Genomic DNA, 26005 nt, shown 5'->3' on the forward strand with positions numbered 1-26005 from the left:
GAGAGCCACGAGCAGCCACTGTTCCCCACTCATGTGCCTTTACATGTTCATACTCACCTAACATGCAGATTAGCTCTGACAGGGGCCAACAAAATCAGGAATCAGTCCCCTTCCATCTCCCTTCTTGGGAACACTGTTCTGCCAAGAAAGGAAGCTCCCTCGCCCCATTTTCCAAGCAGCCCCCTTGGCCAGGCAATCAGAAATAAAAGCTGTCACACACATCTTGGTTTCTTTTCATACTTTGTAAATTTTTTTAATTTTTTATTATTATCTCCTCCTTTTAAGCATCCCTTTAAGGGTGAAATGAAATCCAACCATTTACAGAGAAAATGATTTCAGAATGTACATTTGATTTATCCTTACAAAAAGTTCATTATTACTTGCTGTTTATAAATTACAGAGTTGAAAGGAGCTTTGCAGATGCTCTTATTTTTTTCTTTTCTTTTTAGTTTTTGGCAAGTCCACACATTCTTTTTCCAAAGCAGGGTGTCCTGGAGCCCCTCCAGGAGCAACACCAGCAGTAGGTCTAGGTGGACCCCAGGCTCAGAAGTGCTGCTGGACCAACTCCAGGATGATACTGCATCATCATCCGCACAGGCAGGAAAAAACAGCTGTTTGAATTCTTAGAGTATTTCAGATCCCTTCTTAATCCGTTACCTGTAGTGCCCAAAGCTTTAAAACATCAGTGTATTGCATTAGAAACAGTTCTTCTTTCTCAATGCTGGATCTGAGCCCCTCCTGCCCCTCCCTTACCCTCCTGCTCCCCTTCCCATAACAGGAGTGAGTTTGTCCAATGTCTCAGAAATCAGGGGATTAGGGAGGGTAGGGAGAACACAATGATGGAGGGATACAGGATCCATTCTCCCACTCACTTCCCTCCTTTCTCACCAAGGTTAGAGGTCAGTGAAGCCAGGACAAGCCATCCCTTCCCTCTCCACCACCAGTGTTCACCCATGGAACCAGGACTGACCCTGGACACCATCTTCACAGTGCAGAGGCATAGCAGCCACAGAGATTGCCAGCAGGAGCTGGGACACAGGGACACAGCCCCAGGGACACTGAGGAGGGGAAGACACCCCATCCCACAAGGAAACAGCAAGGCAGGCAGAGGGGAATGAACACCTATCTGGATGATGAATGAACACTCTCCCTCCATGCCAGCTGGCTTTCCTTGTTCACCTGTCACAGAGACACAGAGTAGGTTGGCCTGGGCAGCACAAGCACAACACCTCAGCAGGACACAGGGATCAGAGAAAGCAACAGCAAGAGTGGGCTTGAGCATGTCATCTTCCATACCAACCACAGGCACAAAGTCACCGTGTCTTTTCTGTCACTCGGGTGTGGCATTACCCCCAGATGGGCAAATAGGTCTAACCTGCCCTACTCCCTCTGCTTCAGCAAGCTCAGCTGCTGCAGGTGCACCAAAGCCCACGTCCTTCCTTTCCCTTAGGGCAAAAGAGGAAAAAGCACTCTCCAGTCAGAAGCCAAGCATAGGCACACAATCTCTTCCTAGGTGGGAAGCACAAAGACAGGCAGAAAGAAGTGCAAGGCTTGAGTGTGCCACACACTGCTTCACCTATTTCCTGGCCCTGCTTTTTACCAATTCGAAGGTAAAAAAGGCTTTAGGAGTGAAAAAGCACAAGGCTGAAGAGAGCTGCAGGAAAAGGCTGGTGATGTATTCCCTCCAAGAGAGCAGGATTCACTGCCCAGTGCCCCCATGGACTGCAACAACCCACAGACATCAGGCTCTGGTACTCTGATCCCAGCTCCAGCCCAGTGCCAGGACAATGTTCTTGGTCTTTCCCTTCTCAAATCTCAGAGCCTGGTTCAGATAAAATGAAGGAGCTTCAGTGCTCACCTTAGAGTCCAGCCCTGGGAAACAAGGATCTGACACAAACCTGCCCCCTGCTCTGCCTCTCACTACCTCACACACACACTTACTTTTGACTTCCCTCTTGTGGCAGCTGCCTGGAGGGGTGGCTGTCCCACCTGGAGCTGGCTGCAGAGGTCCCAGCAGGCAGCACAGGCAAGGCTGAGCAGAGGGCAAGCCACCACCTTGGAAAATCACTGTGTGAAAGCCAGCTTAGTAGTGTCTGTTCCCTCCAGGGACAGGAAGGAAGATTTTTAATGACAAGCACTCTAGCTCCCTAAGGATAATAAACACAGAGTTAGCCAGACAAATTAGACAAACATTGACTGGTTTGGCCTTAAATCAAAAAATGCTTAAACAATTCTTGAGAAAGAGAAACAATAAGGAATGCATTTCATCTGTAAAGCCCCTTCCTCCCACTACAAGAGAAGTCTGGTTTCAATTTAATTTCCTAAGAATAAGGAAGTGAGTAAGTCCAGGAGACAGGCAGGGCAGGAGTTCTGCTCAAGAGCCCCAGCATTCCTTTCCAGCAATACCTTCTTCTCCAGCCCAAGGGAGCAGAAGGGAGACAAATCAGAGAGAGAAGAGGAGAATGGTGGAGCAAATAATGGAGGAGGGAAAAAGCAACGGGCTGTAGATCAGGAATGGGAGAAGCAGATACTGCAGCTGTGGGCTTGTTAAACTCCCAAGAGACAAAGGCCACACCTCAACACTGAAAACATGACTGCTGTGCACTAAAAATCCCCAAGGATGGCCATGCATGGGAAGGGAAGGGCTGATATCAGAGGAAAGGCTGCTCCCACTGTGGGAGATAAGGAGGTGCAGTCCCAGCACACGTGAACTTCAGCTCCTGCTCAAGTGGGGCTCTGGTGCTGCCAAAGCACCCATGCAGAGACTGGCCTGTCTTTCTCCTCTGTCTCCAGCAAAGCCTGGCAATGACCTTGTGTTATCACCACTGAGACAAAGCAAAGCCAAAAGTCCAAGGGCAGACCTCAGGCTCCCTCCTCAGAGTAAAAATGAGAAATGGCTTCTTCCTTCCATACTGTGCTGCTGCTGAATTGCATGACCCAACACACTTGTTCTCCTCCAGCTGTCCCTGGGGAAAGCCTCTTCTCCCTGTGCTACATCCTCAGTGCTGTGGCTTTCATCCTGCTCAATACAGGCTCCTCCTTCCTCAGCTGGGACCCCACTTCTCTACCATCTCTCTACACCTAAGACCTCCCCACAGTTGCTCAGCACCAGAACCCCATCACTGTGACAGGAGTTCCTCCTGCTACATCAATCAGTCTGGACTTAAAGCCACAACTTCCCTTTGGGGGAAAAGCATTCTCCTAGCAAAGTTTGTCTGTCTACCCAGTTCCCAAAGGGGCTTCTCTGCCTGTGGGGAAGGCACAACAGAACTGAGAACAGTGTTTTTAAAGAAACCAAAAATGGTAACAAAAAAGAGGTTCCTTCAGTTCTTCTAAGGAAGCATTATGGCACACAACATGAGGAAGGAGCTAAGGTGAACTGCATCTCCATTTGATCAGAAAAAGACAATCTTCTTTTTATTGCAGTCTCTGCCTTATTAGGCAAGCAAGTTGGTTTTGTTGACAATTTTCTCTTCTCTAGAGAGGGAACTAGGGAGGGAAAAAAGAGAGAGACATAGGAATGAAGCACAAGGGTGGCATATGCTGGGCAACACAGGACCATGGAACCCTGATGGAGTTAAGGGCAATGAAAACCCTCCTGCTTTAGAACAGCTGGCCAGAAGGGCCACATTGCTTTGTGCCAACGCCTTCCTCTTTATCCTGCTCCATGATTTCTGCTTGGAGCATGAGTCAGTCTTTCCACTTCTAGGCTAAGAGAGCAAGTTCATTATGATTTTCACCCTCTGCCCACTATGACCCAGGCTCTGGGCGCCCTGTCAAGCCATCTGCTAAGGAAGGGTGGTGGTAAGGGTGGAGACAAGAATCTGCCTCCTCAGTGAGCTGAACAACCTAATACAACAGCAGGCAAGGTCCTCACTGCCCATGCCTGAGCAGACACCAGCCCAACCAGCTGCAACCAGCACACTCCTAAACCCCTTCTCCTCTCCATGGTCTTGTCTGCATGGCCCAGGCTGCAGATGTGGGCTGCACACACTCTAGATTGCACTGTGGTCTCCAAACAGCCTCTTGGCCCCAGGAAGAATTGGCCCATAGCTTGTTTCTTCATGAGCCCTCCCACACCCTAAGGACAGACAGATGGACCTTGTGCCTTGACAAGCTTTGTTTGCGCACAACAATCAGAATTTTGCCCTTCCTCTTCTCCCTTTTATTACCCCGTGGTAAGAAGGAGCAGCCAGCACATGTAAGAGCAGCCCTGCTACAGGCACAGCCTGTGGGGCTCTAGAGGCAGCCAGAGAGGCGTGCAACAGTCCCACAAGTGTAGCACTGCTATGCAGAGCCAGTGCTATCCCTGGTCCTCTCCTATGAATTGCCCAAGAAATCATCCATGCCAACACTGAGATCACAGTTTCTGGATCCCACCATTTTCTGCAAGCACACACAGCCAAGCCCCACTATGTCCTCCTCCCCCCCAGTACTGGTAATAAACACCCAGGTGCACACCAAACCCATGCATGTGAGCACTCATGCACACAGGCAACCATGCACTTGCAAACGTACACTCCCACCATCTGACTGAGTCCCCCACAGCTTATCCCAGCCCCATCAGCAGCCTGTACTGCAGGGAAGATACTCTGGCTTCTGTAGGACAAGTCCATGCAGCGTTGTGGGGGCAGGGGAAAAATGAGCAGAAAAAACCCTCAAACCCAGCTTTCTCCTCTGCTTCCTAGGTATCTGCTCCAGGATTGGTAGAGTACTGGGGCAAGATCCAGCCCAGGATAGAATGCATTAAGCCTGTGCAAGGGGTTGCATCTTGAGAAGGACACCTTGAAAGCAAAGGATTCCCCTTCTCCAAAATACCCTTTGAATATAGCAGTATTAAAAAAAAAAAAAAAAAAAAAAAAGCACACTGAGATGCTTTTGCACATTCACTCATCCAAAAAATGCCAGTGACACACATCTGCACACGCAACCACTCACAAGAGTTTGTGCCTGCTGACTCACACGCTCAATAAACAGCCCAGGCTTGCATCTATGCTTGCTCCAATCCACAAAGGATGAGGGTGGATGGGAACAGCTGTCCTGTCTCCCCATGGGATCCTCTCAGCCTCCCCCAGAGGAAAATCTGCCAGCTGGCTGCAGAGATTCCCTCAATCCAGCAGGAGAGACACAGAAGATGCAAGGAAGTCTTTATGCTTCTACAGAGCGGGTTCTCAACATCTCTCTTCCTCCTGTCCAGGTCTCCCTTCATGTGACTGAGGAATTTGGGTTCCCAGGCATCACCCTGGCATGAAGGGAAGAAGAACAGGAAGTGAGGGAGGGCAGAGAGCCCATAGAAACAGCACACCCTGTCCATAAACAAAGGAAACAAAAGAAGGAACAGACGAAAACACCCAACTCTTTCCCTTTGTTGTGAAGTTCCGATTTCTCACCCAGTGGCCTCACCCAGCACCCTCCACCTTTCGGTAGGGGTTTTCCAACAAGTAGCGGAACCGCTGGTAGTTCTTGAGCAGGTACTTGGGAGCATACATCTGCTCCTTGGGGTCAGCAGGCGGATACTCCTGCATTGTACCATCAAACCAGCCACCAGTCCGGATCAGCTCCCGGATATAATTGAGGTCTCGTTTATCCTCGTAGTCACCCCAGCGAGGAAAGTCCCCATTCTGGGCTGACACCAATTTGAAGTAGATCCCCTCTGGGGTGAAACACCAGGAGCAGTGCCAGCCAGCAAAGTGGAGGGGGCTGCCCAGCGACCACTGCACCAGGATGTGTCCTGTGCTGTTCTCGTACTGCCGAAAGCCAGGCATGGTGTAGTAGTCACGGCGTCGCAAACGTATCCCGTCAGTAGCATAGACGGCCTGGAGCATGCCCATGGTGCAGCCCGAGACCACCTCCAAGGTGCCCGGCTGCTTCCAGAAGAAGCCGTAGAGCGACTTGCGCATGTGAAAGGCGAAGGGCTCCGTCCAGCCGTCGTAGAGCTTGAGGAAGAGCACGCCATCGCGGGCCGGGATCTCATCAGCATCGTCGATGATGAAGACGTCGTCCGGGCGCAGGTTGCGGAGGCGGGAGATGCCGTCCCGGGTGAGGAAGGTACGCAGGTAATCGTCAGCAATCCAGCCGTCCTGGCGGCCACCGGGCGGGAAGTGGTCCAGGAAAACGTAGAGCACCTTGTGGCGGATGTAGTCAAAGGAGCCGTTGAGGAGCATCTCGCGGAACTTGAGGGGCCGCGGCTCTCCGTAGGCCGTGAAGTTGGACTCGCACACCACGAAAGCATCCACTACGTCTCCCAGCTCATGGAAGCGGACGTCCAGCAGGTCGAACTCGTGGTTGACATTGATGGCGTTGATCACCCGCCGGGGGATCTCCCGCGGCACGAGGCGGTCCTTGGTGGGCAGGTTGGAGTACTGCACCACGGTGGGGACGCCGCAGCTGGGGCCGTGCCAGCCCGGCAGACACACGCACTCCACCCACTTGCGCCGCTTGGCTCCGCCGGCGCTCAGCGGCTTCCGAGCCGGCCGCCCCGAGGCCGCGCCATCCGCCCGCTCCTCCTGCCGGCCGCCCGCGGGTGGCTTCTCCAACACCTTGGTGCCTGGTTTAAAGCAAACACCACCGGCTTTGGTACGGACAAAGTATTCCGTGGAGTCTTCTGGCAGCACAAACTCAACCTTGTGCAGCTCTTCGCTGGCTCTGCTGGGAGACAGGGGCTGGAGCAAGGGGGAGTGGGAGTACAGGGGTGTGCGGAGGAACTCTGCACCCCCCGGCTCAGGGCTGACCTGAGGCGTGACGGGGGCATTGTTCCAGAAGAAGCTGGAGACGAGGTTGGGACTAAGTGAAGCCAGCTCCCTGGGGAAGGTGACATAGGAAAGGGCCTTGAGGAAGTGCAAGAAGGAGATGAGGCAGAGACCAGCCATGCAGAGAGTCAGAAAGAGTTTATGGCGTCTCATCTTCATCCTGCGGAAGAGCCACGAAAAGGAAAGTCACATTCAATAGTTACTGAGGTGCAGAAAGTTTACCACTGTTAGAAAAACAGGTTGGGGAGAAATGCTGGTCCAAATTCAGCATGCGTCTTTAGAGACTTGACTGCAGGAATTACACCCCCACCCCCTGCCATCTTCCTTTGGGCCTTTTGCTTCAGCTGGACTACAAGCTGAACCTCTGCTAGATTAGTCTCAAAAATCCACAGAGACAAGAGAGGCACTGGCAATGGGGTAGAAAGACAGGAAATCCAGAATAACAGGAATTCATGATCTAGTGAACTCACCGCGCATGGCAGATTTGCCCCTACTCACCGATGGAAATTAAATTAATGTAAACCTCCTCAGAGGTGCATCACCAGGGGGTTGGGAGAAAATGAAAAGCCCAGGAAGGGTGAGAGAGTTGGGGGGGCATGGTTGAAACATGACCAGTGCAACAGAGGCAGTTTTAAAAGACCGAGATCATTAGTCAGCAGCCTACACTCTCCAGATCTTTACAATGTTTGTATAACACACACCCTAAAAAACCACCCTTGTTCTTAGGAAATACTACCCAAGTTCACATGGAGGACAGGAAAACAAAAATAAAATTAAGATCCTGTCACATTTACTCTTCTCCCACCTGTGATTCTCAAGTCCACTGTATCTCCATATGTTGCATTTTGCTTTTCACTTTCTGTGGACCAGATGCTGAGGTTTTTCTACATCTGCATCAAGGTGACAAAAATAAATGCCTAGCTGTCTCTGCCAGTAATATTGTGCCATCATGATGCATCCACGTCAGGCCAGGAAGAAGCCAGCGGTGCAGAGCCCTTCCCTCCAAACAACATGAGGCATTGCCTTCATCCTCCCCTCCTCCAGCCCAGCATAGAGATGCTGTCAGGCAGAGAAGTGATTGAAGACTGCAATTCAGAAAAACGACCAAAAAAAAAAAATAAAAGAAAAAGAAAGAAAAAACTAATCTCACACAGTGCTTCACCAAGGAAAGGTAGAAAAGGTGTTCATCACCTGCTGTTTAGGAAAAGGCAAGTTAGGGGAAAAGTGGGCATGGGAGAAAGGTCATCTAAATTAGCTTCCAAGGCAGAGGCTGTCCTGGAGCATGACACCCTTCCTGCAGTGACAAAGAGGCAGAGATCCCCACACATGTGACACGTACCACCTCACCCCCTCCACAGGCTCCATTCTGGTGCTTCTCTCCCTGCTGCAGTCTCCCTTCCAGGGCCAAAGTTCCTGAGGCACCATCACTTATAAAGGTTCCACCTGGCACTGGCAGTGGTGCCAGCAACACCTTCACTGGAGGCAGTCCCTGCTCCTGGGGGTCATGGGCAGCTGCCCCACACGTGAGCAGGTGTGGGAGCAGAGGGAAGAAGAACCCAACCAGCTCCTGCCACTTCAGAGGGTATCAGGTAAAATACAGCAAAGCGTGTTATTGAGTAACTTGAGGAGACTTGAATACTGAAGTGAAAAGCCATAAAGCATTTAGACAGATGGCAACTACCCAAAGGGAAACATATCTGGCTTTCCACAGACGGCTCTGACACGGACTTTGGAGGGGCTGTCCAAAGTTGTACCTTACAGCTCAGCAAAGTGTTTCTGTTCACTTGGCAGTCATATTTTTAGTGGAAGTCACCATGCACTGACATGGTCCCCAGTGCTTATATGGCAGGGCAAGGAGTCCCAGATTAAGCTCTGACTGAAGGACTGCAAGCCTGAAGCTGGTGGAAAAGTTACACCATGGCCTTGGGAGGGGAAAAAATTGAAAGAAAAATAAACAAGGAAAAAGGAAAGAGAGCTCGATTCTATTGGTTAATGTTTAGTAGGGGTTTTGATATACTTTGCCACAACACAAGTGAGCAGCAGGGCAGGGTGCTGGCTCTGGACATCACCTCTGTAGTGGCCCAGCCATTAAGGGGCTGGATAATCTTGCTAAAAGTCATAAAAGATAATCTTGGGGCTTGCTGTCAAGCTTTCTTCATGTGGGCAAAACAAGGGGCTGCAGAAAATGCCATGAGCATCTCTTTCCATCCATGATTGATTTTTTCCTTGAGACTCTGTTAATGCCTTGCAGAAGCAGCAAGATCACTTGTAAAATAGAGGAATATTCAGTGCCTTTTCCTTACACATCACCAGTTTTCAGTCTGTCTTGAAGTGCGGGGAAGAGAAGGGCACAAGGAAACCAAACTCCCCCTAAATTAGCAGTGACTGGGTGTCAGTAGAAAGTGTCCCTCACTGGTAAATGAGTACAGCTTTCTCCTGACAGGTGTCCTGTGACTTCTCCAAGGCATTACTTCCAGACATCAGGCTGCTCTCTCAGACACAGAAACCAGGGCAAGAGGAACAGCTGGCCTGCTCCAACACAGCAACCACTGACTGCCAGGTAATGCTGGTTTCGCTCCAGGTCCTACAGGACACACAAATGCAGCCAGTTTCCCCTGGGCCAGCCCAGGGCTCAAGGCAAGGGCTGAAGGAATCACACAAGGCACATCACCTTCTCAGATGGCTGTGATGATGCTCTGCATGCTACAGTAAATTCCCAGACAAAAAACCATAACTCTTGACATTCAACAAACTGCTCTTGCTTTCTGAGATGTTGCACGCCATGTCTACATAGCAGGACGCGTGGTTTTAGGAAGCAAAGCAGATTTTCCTCCCCTGCCATTAGCATATACCAGTATCTGTCAGGCTCAGCATGTGGCTCTGCAGCTCTCCAGCCACGGGCACAAGGGGCTCTGGGCAGGGCTGCCCGGGCTCCTGTGCCAGGCTGGGGGCACAGCCCTCCCTGGCTGCTCTGCAGTACCCTCTGCTGCTCCTGCTGACACGGCCCAGCAGGCAACTGTCACTGCTCAGGTGGTTTTGTCAGGGAGTGGGAACACAAACCCATCTCCTAACCCCTCCTGGAAGAGGGGAGGGAAGCAAAGAAGCAAGGTGTGTCTTTGAAAAGTTCAAAATCTCTTCCCTGGGAACCACCTTCATTCTCACATGCCAGGGATTCTTCTGCCAGGGAGTGGAGAACACTCATGCACCCTTGGGTGAGCCAAGACTAAATACCATCAATCACGTATCCCTTCCCATATCCTCTGATCAGCCCTGCAGTGAAAGGCGTGTCTGGTGGCAGCTCGTTGGAGACAAAGGCCAGCAAGGGAGGATTCCCCACCCTCCCCATCCAAAATATTTACATGTGGTAGAAATGAGAAAGGAGGTACCACTCAGGGAGATCTCAGTGCATCACAGAAGAGCCCAGCTGCTCCAACACAAAGCAGCCATCAGTGACCAGGAACACAGAAAACAGCAAGAAGAGGTATATCCCTTCTGACAATTTTGACTGAGGAAGGGGGGAAAAGTCAGCTTGATCTCTGGGAGAGTGATCAAGTTGCTGTCAGCAGCAAGAAAAGCTTTAATGTTCGAGTAGAAGAAAAAGTGTGAAGTAGTGTGGACAGTCAGCTCCATTAAGACAAGGCTCTTTAGGGAGTGCACAGTTATAGACTGCTTCAGCAACACACAGTCCTGGAGACACAAGCTGAAAGCTTCTTTTTGTTAGGGACCCCTTTGATATTTCCTTGCTTGAAGTTCTTTCTCTACCATGCAGGGGAAGCGCTTTCAAAAAAGGAGAAAAGCTAGAAGTGTTATGCACATGAGTTATCCCCAGGCACCTGTTGCCATTTCAGTGACCAGTTGATTTATACCATCCTGAAATAACACACTTATTTTTCAAGAATCCAGAGAGAAAGATATGCACCGATAAGAGCTGGCAGTTCACCAGCCCCAATGTTCTCTTCTGGAAAAGACTGGCAAGAGGCCACACAACAGGCTGCTGGATACATCTTGTTAGGGCATGGGACTCAGACTCCTTAGACCTCTCCCATGGTTACAGGGAAAACGAAGCTGTGGAGAACAAGTCAGAGCAGAAGCTTCTGGTTTTCCCCTGATACCATAATGCTCGTCTCCTCTGCCTAAAGTTATCCCATAACACCCATGCAGTAACATATTTGCAGATCACTCAGACACTTCAACACAAAGCAGCAATTCAAATTAGAATCACTTTCACATGGCAGATTAAAAACCCAGTATGACTTCCACCCCCCACTCCACACAGAGGGCCCAACTCTCTCTGCTCCAGCTAGAGACAAATGAACAGGCTCCACATTTCTGGAGTATAAGGTCTACCTGCCATCCTCAAGCACAGGAACCAAGCAGGCATCAGAGCCACAGTACCTCTAAACACTCTAAAAATCTCAAGTTACTTTTGTCCTGCAAACATCCACAGAAGGAGAAACCATAAAACTTAGTATTTGTCAACAACTCACGCAAGTTCAGGCACAGCAGGACTGCACTTTGCTTAAGGGTAGGAAAAGAAGACTATCCTATGTTGCAGGAAGATCTGAGAGAAGCAGGATGTACCAGAAGTTAGCTAGGGCTCAGCATCTCTCACATGAAGGATGCCACGGTGCTTTCAGGGACTGCAAGCTACAAGGACGTCAGCAAGAAGCTCTGGCAGCCACAGCACAAGGTGGTTTCAATGTAAGCAGGTCCGTATCAGCTTCCCTGCAAGTTCCAAGGACAGAATAAAACATTCTTCTGTGTCCTTCATCAAGAGCTGCTGCCCACAGCACAAATGCAAAACAGCAATACCTCACACTCCACGTTTCCTTTGCAGCCCCAAGGCAACTGACCACAAGGTGCCACTGACCTGGTGCCAGCCCAAACAGCTGGATGGAGCCATCCAGCAGGGGCACTCCCCAAGCAAGTCAGGCTGAGGGACAGCAAGGCTCTGTCCTAAGCACCTTCCCTCCATTCTGCAGACAGGTAAGAAGAGTGGTAAGGTAACCACTCAAAAGTGTGCCACCATGACTGTCATTTGTCCCCCAGAGCTGCCATCCACCCACCACTAATAGGTCTTACCAAGTCAGAAAGGAAATCAGATTGAGGAAAAAAGATAGCTAAAGGGGTAATCTACACAAAACTAAGGTTTGAGGTTGGCCAGGGAAGGGTGACAGCACAGCACAAAGAAAGGCATTGCCCTCCCCTTCCCAGGGAGGACAGGTACATGATGTACATGTCAACCACACGCCTCCAGACTGTGTGCAAGACCTTGCTAAGTCTCAACACACCTGCAGCATCTACAGTCAAAAAACAAACCAAGTATCTCTTTTATGCATTCCTCTAGGAGACCCAAGTGCTCCACACCAGCAGCTGTGATCTGCTGCACACAGAAACTAAGATGGATGCAACACAAAGCCTCCAGCTTTTTATGTGCTGTATCTGCTCACCTCCTTACCTCTGCAAGCACAGTATGTTCAGGATCCACACTTCCCATGGACCTTCAACTGTTCCCTCAAGTGTCTTGTCCTGCCTTTCAGTGGACTAAGCCTTGGTTATTTCAGATGCTACACCTCCAGTTGCAACAGGACAGCTGCACACTGTGGGACAAAGCAGCTCTTAACCCTCCACACAGAACACATAGGAGCTGGAGATAAAGTGGTCTTTGTTGACAGGATTTTGTCTCAAGACTGATCTTCCAGAAGTCAGCAGAACAGACCAACATCTGAACACCTTCAGAGTCCATCATAAAACCCTCCACTCAAACAGACTGCTCTTACTGTAGCCACCATATTACTAATAGCAGCATAATTATCTAATTCTCCAACCCCCACTTTAAAAGAAGATCTCAGAAAAGACTAGAAAACTCTAGTGAAATCCAGTAATGGCCTACAAGACGCCAATTTAATTTTATCCAAGAAGTACATGGACGTCACAAGAGTGCAGTACTGCATGCTAAAGGAAACTAAGCTGGATTTCCAACTCCACTGGAATCAATCAAATATTCTTCTCAGCATCCTTCAGATATGCTGGGCTCCCTTGTAGCTAATCTTCTCTCTCTGACTAAATCCAGTCTCACCATAGGAATTTCCACTGCTTCAGAGATGCTTCTGCTCACTCTAATCCTTCAGAGGTTCTCAGAAGCTGCACCTTCAATTTCCTAGCGTCACTAGTCTGAGTGCTCTTTCTGCTGTAGGAGAAGAGGCACCTCCCTCCCTCACTTCTGCCTGATATCCTGGAAGAACCCTTCCCCAGCCCTGCTTATTGCCGCCTCAAAACATCTGCTTCCACGAGGTGTGCTGGGATGGCCCTGGAGCTCATGTCACCACTTGGCTCCCAGGCTGGGCCTCTCTGCACATCCGAGGGCAAGCTGAGCGCTGCTCATTGCACTCACCCAGGATGCCAGGCCCTTCTCCCAGAGAAGCACAGGGCTGCTGCTGCTCACTGCTCCAGCTGCACAGCAGTCAGCCACTGCAAAACACAGCTGGTTAGCTCTTCTAGGGAGATACTCCATCATGAGCAACAGGAAAGGGAAAAGGGACAACACTACACAAAAAAGCAATTTCTGTCTTCAGACAGACCATGGGGTAATCAAACAAGCATGCAAGATCTCCCTTGGTGCCTTGGAAGGACAGGTCAAAACCAAATAAAGCTTGCCGAGCCTTCAAGTGAGGCACGTGGCAGCACAGGCTGTGGTGTCAGAGGTTCTCCCCCCTCACTCACCACCATCACAGCTTACCCATCCCTCAGCTGTCAGTTGTATGAATTCAAGTTGTCAATCACATGAAAGTCTGCTTTTACAGCCATATCAGCAGCAGATCTAGCTGGGTTAAAAATAAACTTGAAGAAAACGCCTAGGCATGGGAACAAGCAGATGACCAGCAGAAACTTTCTAAATTATTTCACCAGTTCACTTCTGATCAAAACACATAGATGTAGATACATCCTCAGAAACTCAAAATTACACCACTGTAGCCACTGTTCATCTAACCAAATCTCCAAGAAGGCCCCCATTCAACCCCCATGAGCTCACTAATTCTTCCCAGCAGCATCAGAGAAGGAGCACATCTCAAGGAAAGAAGTGGAAGAACCAGCAGCAGCAGGCAACTGCTTTCAATGCAGATCCTGGCAGGCACTCCAGGCAGGTCAAGCAAGTGGAGTACAAGCCACAAATCCTGAGAACGGCTGCAAGATGAACAGTCCAGATTACCCTCAGACCTGCAGGTCCATGGGTGAAGAGCAGGAGCACGTGGCAGACACGCCAGATCAGGCACGCAAACCCTGTGCAAGGGAAAGCAGGGACTGTGTGACAGCCCAAGCAACAGGGAGATGCAGGTTGAAGAGCCCAGAGGAAGGTGAAGTGTGCCCTGTGAGCCCAGAGCAAGGCACTTAAAAGAGGAAAGAGGCAAGAAACACTTGATGCCATGGTGATGGGTGAAGCACACAGACCCACGCAGGCAGGAGAAACCACGTTAACTCCAGCTATTTTTGAAGCGGGTGGCACTTGTTTGTGCATCCCCAGGATAAAGGGTCTCCAAGATGGATCAAGGAGCAGAATAATTAAACCCCAGGAAGACAATAAATAAAGAGGAGCCATGGAATAGCAGCAAGATCCTAGTGGCCAGGAGAAGAGCTGGCCCTCCATCCCCACCCTCTTTCCTCCCCCATCCATCACCAGCTACTTGGGGTTTGGCAGTGCGCTCACTTTCCCACAGTAGCCGATCTATTACTGTTTGGAAGAGCCTCTTCCTTCCCCTCCTCCCCTCCCTTTCAGGCCACAGGGGTCCTGCTTGGCAGCCCCCGGATCCCCCTGCACTCTGAATGTCTGGTGACCAGCCAATCCCATGCAAAGAGCATTAACCCCTCTTCACCGGGAAGAAACGCAGAAACCTGACTCCACGCGGAGAGGTTTCTCTAGGATGTGTCTCCCTCCTTCTCTCCTCCCCTTCCCCAACCCCCGCTGCTCACTCTCTCGCCCTTTTCCCCCCGTTTTGCCTTCATTTCTCAAAAACTAACTCCAGCCCAGGGAGTGTCACATCTTCCCGAGAATGTTACACAAGCCCATGGGAATTTTTCTTGGACCACGAACAGACCCTTATTTATTTGTCTCTTCTGCCTTTGTTCTTCATTTCCTCTTTCAAGACTTAGGCAAGACCTCGACACAGGGCTGCCTGGATCCCCCGCTGCCACTTCACTTTGTTATTATTTTCAGACAGAAAGAGCCCATAGGCAGAGAGCTCTTCAGTGCCTTGCCCCGAGGCAGGAGTAAGTCAGCCCAGACTCCCACCTCCGGGTGGGCAAAGGGCATGAGCTCAGGGGCTCTGCCTTGCAGAGACAGCCTCCTGCTTGTGTTATCCTTCTGGCTGCAGCATTGCAGCCCCTTGGATTTAATCCCCACGAATCAATTCCACAGTCACAGCTCTGTGCCGATAACAGGCATATGGTACCACGAAAAGGGGCAGTTTCCCAGAATGAAATCAAAAGCTTCCTAATGCACTTAACTCAGGGTCACATAAATCTCTCTTCTGCCTCCCACAGACAACTGGACCTTGTTTACAGGCATTGCAGCAGGCCTGGGTCTCAACAAAATGTTTTTACTGCTTCTGCACAAACATTCCCTTTCACTAAGCAAAGCAGTACACTGATCTCCAGATTACTCCAAGCAGAAAGAACTAGGAGCAGGTCTACAGGAAAAGGAGAAAGTTTGTCTTCATCAGTGAAAGCAAATGCCATCCTGGACATCACACAGTTTTGGGGATCACCTGTCTTCACATTCTTCCTTTAGGTTGCCTTATTTCTTGAGAAGGATGAGGAGGAATTTTGTGTTTAGCTAGATGGTGATGCCCCTGACAAGAGGTAAAACCATCTGCTGAAAGAATGGGTTCTTTTCAGGCTGATGAGACCAAGAACCAGGCCAGGGCAAGATGGGACAGCACAGCTTGTCCAGGGAACATACAGTGATCACCTGTCCAGCTTTGCCCCAAAAACAAAAGCCACACGTGAACACTGTGCAAATAAAAACAGGGAAGCTGAGCATTTCTGCTCAACCGCACAACAGGCAGAGCAGTTTAGTACCACAATCACTTGATTACAGCTTCTTTCTTTCACCACCCTCAGCCCTCTTCCTCCTCTTTAAGATCTTCAGTAACACAAACATTTATATTGAACTGTGTTTCTGAGAAGTCAGCTGCCACAAACAGGTCAAAAAGGAATGAAAGGAGAAAGACAGAATTTATGTGTGAGCTCATTATGAAAATCGGTCATGAACAAGAAGGACGTGCAGTGCAGGAGGGGAGCTGTGGTCATGCTGAAGCCAACAGGACGAGCAGGGCAGAAGCAGGACAGCCCACCTGTGTGGGGCAGCAACCTGCCACAGTGGGGCAGAGGGACAAAGGGCATTCAACCGTACATAGCTGGGCTACCTAGCTCATCTCCATGATGTTCACCCGCTGCAAGAGCCTGTAACAAACTGCCCCAGTCAGCTTCTCTTCAGGGTTTAATCACTGAGAAGTGATGGCAATTTCAGCTGCACAGTTTGCTACTCAACCACCTGGTCTACCCAGTGCACAGTCCAATGGACCGTGTCATGACAAATCTAAAAAACACTTTGGCAAGACAAGATGGGCCTCTGAAAGAAGAAAAATGCTTTCAAGCATCTAAATATTTTAGAGAACAGTCCAGAAGATTCCAGCACTGTAATTGAGTGAGGGACCAAATCCAAGCACCAGATTGACTGTCTCCAGCTTGACACAGTCTCTACTGCAAAGACAAGGCTCTGAACTCAGGAACCTCCACACAATCCCAAGCCACAGACATGCTCAGCAGTATCACCTACCTGAGCAATACAGAAACCAGAACTGCACTTTCAGGGCTGCACAGAGCCACATGCAAACAAACACAGGCAAAAAGGAAGCCCACTGCACTTCCTCATCACTAAGTGATAGACTCTGGATGCCTGACAAACTCCCCTTCCCTCCCCCCCAGTGCTCACGGGAAGCGAGAAGACTCTGTTCCAGAGCACAACTGCACTATAAATAATTCAAGAGACTGCTAAATTATGCAGAAGCAATCCCATCGTACCCCCGGCCAAGCTGCATGCAGGTGTGGTCAACCCTTCCTCCAGAAGTTGCTGTTCAACAGGGATTCTGAGGCCACAGAGGCTTGGTGCCAGTAGCACACATCCGAGAGCATGCTGGCCACTTGCTCACAGCCAGGCCTGCACCGAGCAACGGCACGAGAGGAGGGATTTGGGGACACAGGGCTGGCTGACGGGCAAACAGCAGCTCCTTTAATCCACCTCTTCTCCAGAGACCTCACACGGCCCCAGCAGCAAGTGTAGAAAATCGTGTCCCCTTCGAGCAAGGCTGCTCAGTAGGTCTTGCCTCCATGGATCGGATTAGCTGGCAAAAGCTGCAGCTGGACAGCACTGGCACGGTGAGGCAGGGAAGAAAGGACTGCTGGGGCAGGTGGGAAGGAGAAAAGGGAACAAAATCCCCTCTGGAGTAGTAAAGAAAGAAGAGTTTTGCTAACACAAATAACACACAAGGAAGGCTGAGCTGAAAGCAGAGAGAAATACAGTCAGTTCTGCTGCCCCAGTCTTCTGCCTTCAGGAGATCCTGCTTCCCTGAATATCAGGGCTTCCAAAGTTTCCCTTGGAAATGGGGTCATTAAGCAACAGAGTGCAGCTCACGCTGCTCACTCCAGGGCACTGCTCTCCTCATTTACCCTGCCCTTTGCTCTGCCTCAGAGCCAGCCCTCACGCCACAAGCTCCACAAAAACACAACTTCCTCACACACAGTGAGCACCATGCACCCTCAGCCCCTGCAGCCAAATCCTTCTTCCAAAAGCCTACCTTTCCTAGCTGCTGCAGCCTCCAAGGTCTGTCCACGCTCAGCCTGCACAGGCCTCCATCCTCCTCCTTTTCCCTGCTGCCAGCTAGAAGGGTCTGTGTTAGAGGAAGGAAGAACTGAGAGCACTACCGGAGCCCTTTCTTCAGCCTCAGCACAACCAGCTTAAAATCTCAGGGCTCCAGCCTACCTTCCCCTTCTTAAAGGGCTCAGCATCTAGGAGAGAGGCTCCCTGTCAGGACTCCTGCCATGCTGTCTGCCTGGCTGTCTGTCCAGCCCTGTATCTGCATGCCAAGCCAGGGGATACCTGTGCTTAGCTCACAGCTGCGAGCCGCTGTGCAGCGGGGCTGATTTGCATCCGTGTTCCTCTCAGCTGTGCTCCAAACCTGCCTCAGGCAGGAGACATGCAGCAATATCCCAAGGTAAAAATGACCCCAAAGTCTTGAAGAGAGCATGGAGTTTGTGTCTGCCTGCTAACCCCAGCCCAACTTGTAAAGATTTACTCACCGAGGGGAGAAGGATTCTCTGAGGGAAAGCAGCAGGGAGCTGGGATTATAGATTAGGCAGCAGATCAAGAAGGAGGCGATATCTGTGGTGAAAAGGGCTGCAGAACCCAAGTGATGACTAGAAAGTTATGGACAACCTCTGGCTCAGCACCACACCCAGCTGTCCTCCAGGATTTCCAAGACAGCCAGCAGCAAAGCAAGTACAGGGAGCGTGGCACTTTGGCTGCTGCTCTCCTGACCAACCCCTGTGATTGCCACTGGGCACAGCACAGCCTTGCTCCTTGCCTCAGTTTCTCTGTGTGGGAAATACAAGAGACTTTTCTACTCTAGGTAAGGGCTTACTAATTAAAAGAAGCTTAATAGATTACTTCAAAGTCCTTGGAGAGAAATTCTGTCAAAATGCAAGACAGATATGATCCTCAGAAAAAAGAGAAGCCCCCTCTGCTTTTCTCTCTTCCAGTCAGCCACATCCACCTCTCCTCTTGCTTGCAATTTGAGCATTGCAGGCTGAAAAAGAATTCTGTCAGTGCTCAGTGTGGTCATACCCCACAGCCATGGCTGATGTTTTGGAAAAAGCCTATTTAGATACAGACCTGGGCACTCCCCTTGGTGGGGAAACAAGGAGCCGTAACTGAGGTCATCAAGCTGCCTGCTCAGCTCGGGGGGTTATCTCGGTACAAAAGGCCAAGGCCTCAACAGCAAGCAGCTCACATAAGTCCTGCTGTCCTAAAACAGGTAATAATCACTTCCAAAACCACCACTCCACAACAAGCCCTTGCCATTCGTAAGGCAGCCAGCCTGATGAAACCTCAAAATGCAGTGCTGCACTCCCTGTCACCTATCAGCTCTACTGAGCCAGTTTCTGAGCACAAAAACACACCCACCCTGCTACAGGTGTTCAGAGGTCTGAGGAGCAGGAGGTACCTGTTGTACTTCAGGAAGAGCTTTGGGAAGTAAAGGGCCTGCATGCCAAGGAACACAAAGAAGTTCAAAAAAACATAAACAAATCGTGTTTCTGCCTTCCTCAGATATGCAGCCAGAGTTTATTCCACAGGGATGCAGGCATAGAGTGCTTTTGTAAATCCTACTCCACTACTCTAGCACACAGCATTTCTCCCTGGAGAAGGGGAAACTCAGCAGCTCGGTGACAGTACCTCTGCCCTGGTCCCTGGCAGAGGTGGTCCTGGCACCCCACCCAGCACTGCTGCTGTGGCACAGCCCAGTCCCTGCCAGAAATTCACCTAATCCTATCACAGCACCCCAAACCCGACCCAAAACTGCCCACCGTGCCAGGCTTGGCCCCTCCATGCAGCTCTGTCATGGCTCCTCAAGGCCAGCCTGCATCCCTGACTCGACAGCTTGGTTCACATGTGCACTGCAGATGTGTCACCACCTTTCCAAGAACACCCACAGCTGGGAACAGCAGGCGTTCCCAAGACTCCCCACATCCCCCTAGACTGCGCTGCCCCACGTGCCTACCATCCCCAGATTTCAGATCCCACTGTAATGTTTCATTGTAGTGTCCTGATGGCATTTTGTGCTAGTGAAGTGCAGCCTGACCTTTTGTGCAGAACTCATGGGTGACAGCAGCAGAAAACACGTGGGCACAACTACCCACACTTTTCTGCTTCTGTAGTCAGGGCTGGTAACATGAACCAGCCCTTTGAGGCACCTCCACTTGACCCAAAGTCATGAAGGCATCTCTTGTGCCAGTCAGTTCGCCCTCCTCTCTGCCAGAGTTACTGACAGCTGTACCAGTCTTCGTTAGCACCACCTCCTCCAGCTACATCCCACTGATTGGGTCACAGACTCCAACAATGTACAAAGGGCTCATTTTAGAGCAACTAACCCCACCTAAAGCCTCATCGCCGTTAGGAATGAATGCTGGCCCAGCCTGCCCCATCTGTCCATCAGCAAACTCCCCCACCTCCTTCTCCACCTTTATGATCCAGCACAGAGGCTGGGGGCTGTGGGGGTGTCAATTTGTGATAGCAGGTGCACCCTAAAAATGCTGTTCTCAGGAGAGGAGGAAGCTCAGACACAACAAGCTGAAATCTCAGCTATAAACCCTTCCCCGAGACAGAGTTTATCTCTGCTTGCTGACAGGTCAAAGCACGGGAGGGACAGAGAGGAACTTGTCTTGCCTAAGGTGCCCTTCCTTCACCTACTGAACATGCACAACAACATCTATGTGCAACTGCCATACCCATAACTGCTTACATGCTCTACCTTTACAGCAGCCATAAAAATCAGCAAAAGTTCCACGCTAAGTGCATCCAGCAGGACCCATGTACATTGCTACACGCACCCAGCAAACAGCCACCCACATTTGTCACACAAGCCTCCCTCAAAGGCATGCAGTAAGCATGTTACATCAATCTGGCAGGCCCCAGTGTCACACTACTGCACTTAGCCAGATGTGTGTGGGAGAAGGAGGAGAAAGGTAAACACAAGGCAGGCAGGAAGCCCACAAGTACACAAACCTCACAGGTACGCTCCTCAGGCAAACACACCGAGTGTCTGTGCCTGCCATGGGCCTGGCCAAGGTTCAACAGGCTCTGTGCTCACCATGAGCCCCAGCAAGCCTCCAGACCAGCTATCCCTGTGTCATGTTGGGCACAAGTGCTCCAGGTAAGCTCACAGCTGTAAGCATCTACTGAAGATAACATTCCTGCAAGTACACTATTTTCCACCTGCTCTTCTTGACCTCCTTGCTAAGACAATCCCTGCATGCCACACAGGCAACTTTTTTTCCAATCTTAGCAGCATTTTCAGGGAGGGAGGAAAGCAGGCAGGCAACTCAGCCACCAAAACCACTTTGGAAACAAGAGTGTGGAGAGCACTTCCAATGGAGAGGAGCCACAGCAGCACCTAGGACCTGAAGTATACTAGACAAAAAGCAGCTGTCCGGCCACCAAATTAGGAACTGGGCAAGAAAACACACCTGCAGCTAGCCTGAATCCATCCCCTCTCCTAAGGATATAATTGGCATATCCAGGGCATTAATAAACAATGCAGGTACAACTGAGTCCTCAAGAGAGGAATGCTATACCTTGCAGCGGATTTCTTACCCCTACTGCAAAATCACCTGAGAGTGCAGAGGAGCTGTAAATCTTTGAGGGACTTTTACTACACGCAGTAGAGAAGCCACAGCTTCACTGCTGTTCTGCAGTTCGTAATGGCTTTCATTCATTGCTTGTTTTATAGTGCTACAGGCAGGCTGGAGACTCCCTCCCCAGGAATAGCTCAAAGGACTGCTCCTCTCCTGCTCTAGCTTGGAGGACACGTTCCCAGCACTGTACTGGGGCTGAAACAAGCACAGGTGCTAGAGCTCTGTTTAGAGGGGCTTTACAAACTGGAGGTTTGCTGGAGCATAGGGACACCCATACCCCTTCCTCCCCTCAGAGATGTCTCTCATTGCCTGAGGGGCAAGCAATGAATGGTGGATCCTGCTTGATTTCTGCCCCTCTCTGAGAAGTTGGCTGCAGCAACAGGAACTCGCAAGTGCTTCCTAAATCACAGTTGCCAGCTGGACCTAAACATCACTGCTGCAGGAGGGACCCACAGAGCACAAGAGACATCCTTTGGGAAAGGAACTTGAAAAGTTCCTGCTGACTCACACCCTGACAAGGTGAGCGACAAGGGGGCAAGAACATGCAGGAATTTGAAATTCAGTTTGCACAGGCTTGGGGGTTCCTGGTGACTCAAGTCATATTTGTTAGCAAGGGTGCCACCGAGTGTTTTCACAGGCTTGAACTTCCCACTCAAGAAGAGAGATGTGGAATTAACCGGAGGAGAGGTGCTCAGCACCTACACTATGCTCTGGAGATCGGGCAGGCATGCTTCTGACCCCGACGTTCTGCCCTAGGGTGCAAAGGAGAAATGCAAGACCCCAGCATCATTTCTGGGAAATAGGCGGGGTTCCCGTGCGACCCAGGCGCGGCCGGAGGAAACACAGCGTGTGGAAATCCCCGAAGGAAAACCACGAGCTGAGGCACTGAGAGAAGCCTCTCTCCATCCCGCGCCACGCTCCCTCCCTCCCCGAGCAACTCCAGGGCTGCAGCAGATGCCGTGCTCCCCACCAACCTTGTCACGCTCGCCCAGGGAGCAAAACTCTGCAAGGACTGAGGTACACCGGCCAGCCTGAGTCACGCCGGTAGGACACACAGCTATCCCAGCCCACAAACAACCCGAGAGCCCCGCACGAGCGGAGAGAACTTGGGTGCCCGCGTCCCTCTGCGGCCAGCCCCGACCAGGGGACCTGCAGCCATCTGACATGGAGACAGAGCAGGGCACAGGGGACGTTTGACGGTACACATTTATTTGTATGGATGTTTCCCCTCCCACACACGCACTCCTGTTACTCCTTCTCGCTTGCTGCAGGCTTGGCACGCATCCCCAGCCCGTGCCCTCCTCGCAAGCCGAGCTCGGGCAGCAGATGGGCCTTCGCTGCAGTGCCCCGGCCGGAGGGAGGCTGCCTCCATCCCCGGCGAGCCCTCCGCTGCGGGCAGGGGGCTGGCAGCATCACCGCCCTCCTCCCCACAGCCGATGCTCCCTAGCAGGGGATGCCGGGATTATGGGGGGGTGGGGAGGAGGGGGGGAGAGAATAAAAAAATAGCACTAATATAAATAAATAAGGAGCGCGAAGGTGGGGGCTCGGTGGGGGAAGCCGCTCCGGCAGCGCTCGCAGGGGATGACGCCGCACCCCCGGGCCGAGGCACAACTTGCAGGTGGCGGCGGCGGCGGGGAGGGGGACGGACCGATGGGGGTCCCGCCGCCGCTGCCCGCAGCCCCGGGGCGGCTCCCCCGGGGCGCGCTCTGCCCGCCGCCCCAGCCCCGCGGCAGAGCCGCTCGCTCACTCACCCCCGGCCGGCGCGGAGTCGGTGCCCGCCGGGCCCCCGGCGGGGCGAGGCTGCCGCTCGCCCCCAGCCCGCCCGCCGCCCCCCGGCATGGCTCGGCGCCGGCCGCGGCGAGAGGCGAGCCCGGAGCCCGCAGCCCCCCGCCGCCTTCCTCCGCCTTCTCCTTCTCTGCCGCGGAGCGGCCCGGCAGCTCCTCCCGGCCGCGGGAAAGGATAGGATGCGCTGCGCTGCGGAGCCGCGGCGAGCCGAGCCCCGCCGGCGGCAGCGGGCAGGGCTGCAGCAGCCCCTTTTGTGCCGCCCTCACCGCCTGTCTCCTCCCCCGGCGCGCCCGCCCGCCCCCCCGGGCCGCCGCCGCGGGCCGCCCGCCCCCCGGGGCACGGCCCGGCCGCCCCCCGCCCCCCGCACAAAGGAGCCCCAGGATGGGGCCGGGGGCGGCTCTCGGGCGGGCTGCGGGAGCGAGCGCCGGGCCAGGCGGAGCCCCCCGAGGATGCCGCGGGCCGAGGCAGAGCCGCCCCCTCCGCATCGCTCCCGCGGCCCGGGGGGCGGCGAGGGCGGGAGCTCCCGCTGCTTGGCGGGAGGGAGGCAGGCGAGCTGGGGATGCGTGAGCTGCCTTGCCCAGCGACATCAGGAAGTTTTGCTGCGGTGCCAGAAATAGAACCTGCGTCTGCTGACTCCCGGTCGTGCACCCTAACCGCAGAAGCTATCTTTTCTCAATTCAACTTTTCCCTGCCTTCTTCCACGTTGGGCCCATCTTTGGAAAGGAAAACAAAGCCAAGCCAAGCCATAATACCACCACCCCCTCCCCCCTGACGGAACGGCACCGCTACAAACATGCTGAAACACAGCCATGGGACCTCACTCCTTGCAGCCAGGAGCGAGCAAAAGGTCAAAGGAAGCAGAATTAGAGTACACCCTTCCTCAACATTTCGTGGGAATTTGGAAAAGCAGCACATTACAAACAAGCCTCGGTGCCAACACCTCTCCAACTTGCCATTTATCGTACGGGCACATGGGGCAGCTCGCAGGGGAGAAGGTGAGAAGTGGCTCTGTCAAATTGCCACCGCCTCTTCTGAGCACTTGTGGCACAAGAGTCTGCCCTGTGCTCTGATCTGCTGCCGGGCCAGCACCAGAGAGAGTTTCCATGGGAAAGGGTCACCCTAATTTTGAGTTTTAAGGCTAAGATAGAGAACGTGTCAGAGCTCAGGCAAAGAGACAGCATAACTGAAGGGGAATTTTCCCCGATGCAAACTCAGCTAGAAAGATGAGTAAAGACAGCCAGAGGTCAGCTGGATTCAGAAGTGCCTCTAGAGTATTGTAGAAGTATTGAGGGAAAGGAATGAGGACAGAGGAGGAAGACAACAATACAGCAAGGGAAGTTCTCACGACATGAGAGGGGTCATTCTGTGGCAGACACAACACCACACCAGCACAAGTCCTTGAGGACACGGAAAGGCTCCACCTCCATGACAGCAACATCGTATTAGTGGGAACACATTGGGAAGACAAGAGCATCCCCATCTCTGTGGGTCCAGGATGAAGTTGCTCTCTGATAGGACTATGCTCTTCAAGATAGTCATGGGTCCCTAGCAGAGAACTGGGCTTGGAGGGAGTCCCCAGCTTCTACATCCCTATGAAAAATTTGACAGCCATGATTCAACTTGCATTGAGTCCATGACTGCTTTTCCTTTGGTTTGGTTGTTTTTTGGGTTTTTTTTGAGATGGCTGGCAAGTGACAGTATTAGCCTTGCATGTGTGGGTGATTTCAGCTCTGGGAGTATAAATCCTATTAGGGATGGGCAGCCATCACCAATTCATTTCCCCCAGCCAGTGAACACCCATCAAGAAGGGATGGTTGGCACTAAAGGGAAGAAAAATCACTATTTCAGACCTCCTTTCCTCATAAAACATTATCCCTTTGCTGCAAATATTACCCCTGGGGTGATGTGAAGACAGCTAACACTTTTCCATGTTAATGTGATAAAACGGAAGGCTTACGGGCTCGCCCAGAGATTGCAAATGTTCAAGAGCTTCAGACCACAAACCTAGAGGTAGAATAACATCCTGTGCACAGAGAGGCACCTGCAATACCACAGCTCCTCGGTCTTGTGACTGTGTTTGCCACGCTCAGCACTCCTAACTAGGAGAGACAGGTTCCTGCAGCCTCCCTGAGGTGTCTGCCCCTCTGCTACACCGTGCAACAATGTGAAGGGAATGTGGGATTTTAGCTCTGCCTCTGAATCTTTGTGTGAGGAAAGACAAGATTTTGCTCTTTTTTCCTGAGCTCAGGGGGGCATTGAGCATCAGAGCAGAATGATGCAGAGGGCTGTTGTTTCAGCATGTGCCAGTACATTGCCAGATGCAGCAGCATGCTGGTATCTCCACACCATCTCCTCCACACCAGTGCAACTGCATCTGTACCTCCTCTAAAGGAGTTCCTGGTTTCCAAAGCCATGTGGTTCTGGGTTTGCAGGTCCAGACACAGAAGTTGGGGGTTTTATATGTTTTTACTAATGGTATTATCTGCTTTGATGGCACCAGGGTGAGGCTGTAGTCTTAGATGTAGTATCCAAGCACCTCATGATTTCTAATTTACTCAGTCATCATCCCTTCTCCTAAAGGTAAAACCCCAAACCTTTGGTGCTGTTTTACATAAAAGAAACAGAGGATTAGAAAAGTTATGTGATTTGCTGGAGGCCAGACAGAGAGGTTGTGGTAGGGTAGAAAACTGACTGTGTTAATCTTGAATTAGCGCTGTAACCATTGCTGTTTGTGGAGTGTTTTCTCCCTGTTTTGCATACTTTGGTTTGAGACATGCTGGACAAGCTCCCTTGGGATAAGGAGTCATTTTTAGCCCGATGCCTTACAGAAATGAAGCTCTCACAATCATATTGTCTATCTGCCTGTCTATCAGCCGCCCACCATACCGTTTGAATCCACTGGCCAATTTCAACCCAACCCAGCACCAGCAGCAAGGAAGGGATTTTATAGCAAAACAATTCAGATGAGCTCCATGATTAGCTAAAAGAGGGGAGGGAGGAAGGGA

At 51.6% G+C, this 26005-nt stretch overlaps 1 protein-coding gene across 1 annotated transcript; it reads right to left on the reverse strand.

Moving 5' to 3' along the window:
* Positions 1-223: 223 nt before the first annotated feature.
* Positions 224-23228, reverse strand: MGAT3 (beta-1,4-mannosyl-glycoprotein 4-beta-N-acetylglucosaminyltransferase). Its single transcript, XM_064702371.1, has 2 exons — positions 22967-23228; positions 224-6909 (listed from the first exon to the last, which is right to left on the reverse strand). Exon 2 carries the CDS (start codon positions 6906-6908, stop codon positions 5400-5402), a length of 1509 nt encoding a protein of 502 aa, XP_064558441.1. The 5' UTR covers position 6909; positions 22967-23228; the 3' UTR covers positions 224-5399.
* Positions 23229-26005: the final 2777 nt, after the last annotated feature.

This window comes from Zonotrichia leucophrys, chromosome 1A (genome assembly GCF_028769735.1).
Source record: "Zonotrichia leucophrys gambelii isolate GWCS_2022_RI chromosome 1A, RI_Zleu_2.0, whole genome shotgun sequence".
Lineage (NCBI taxonomy): Eukaryota > Metazoa > Chordata > Aves > Passeriformes > Passerellidae > Zonotrichia > Zonotrichia leucophrys.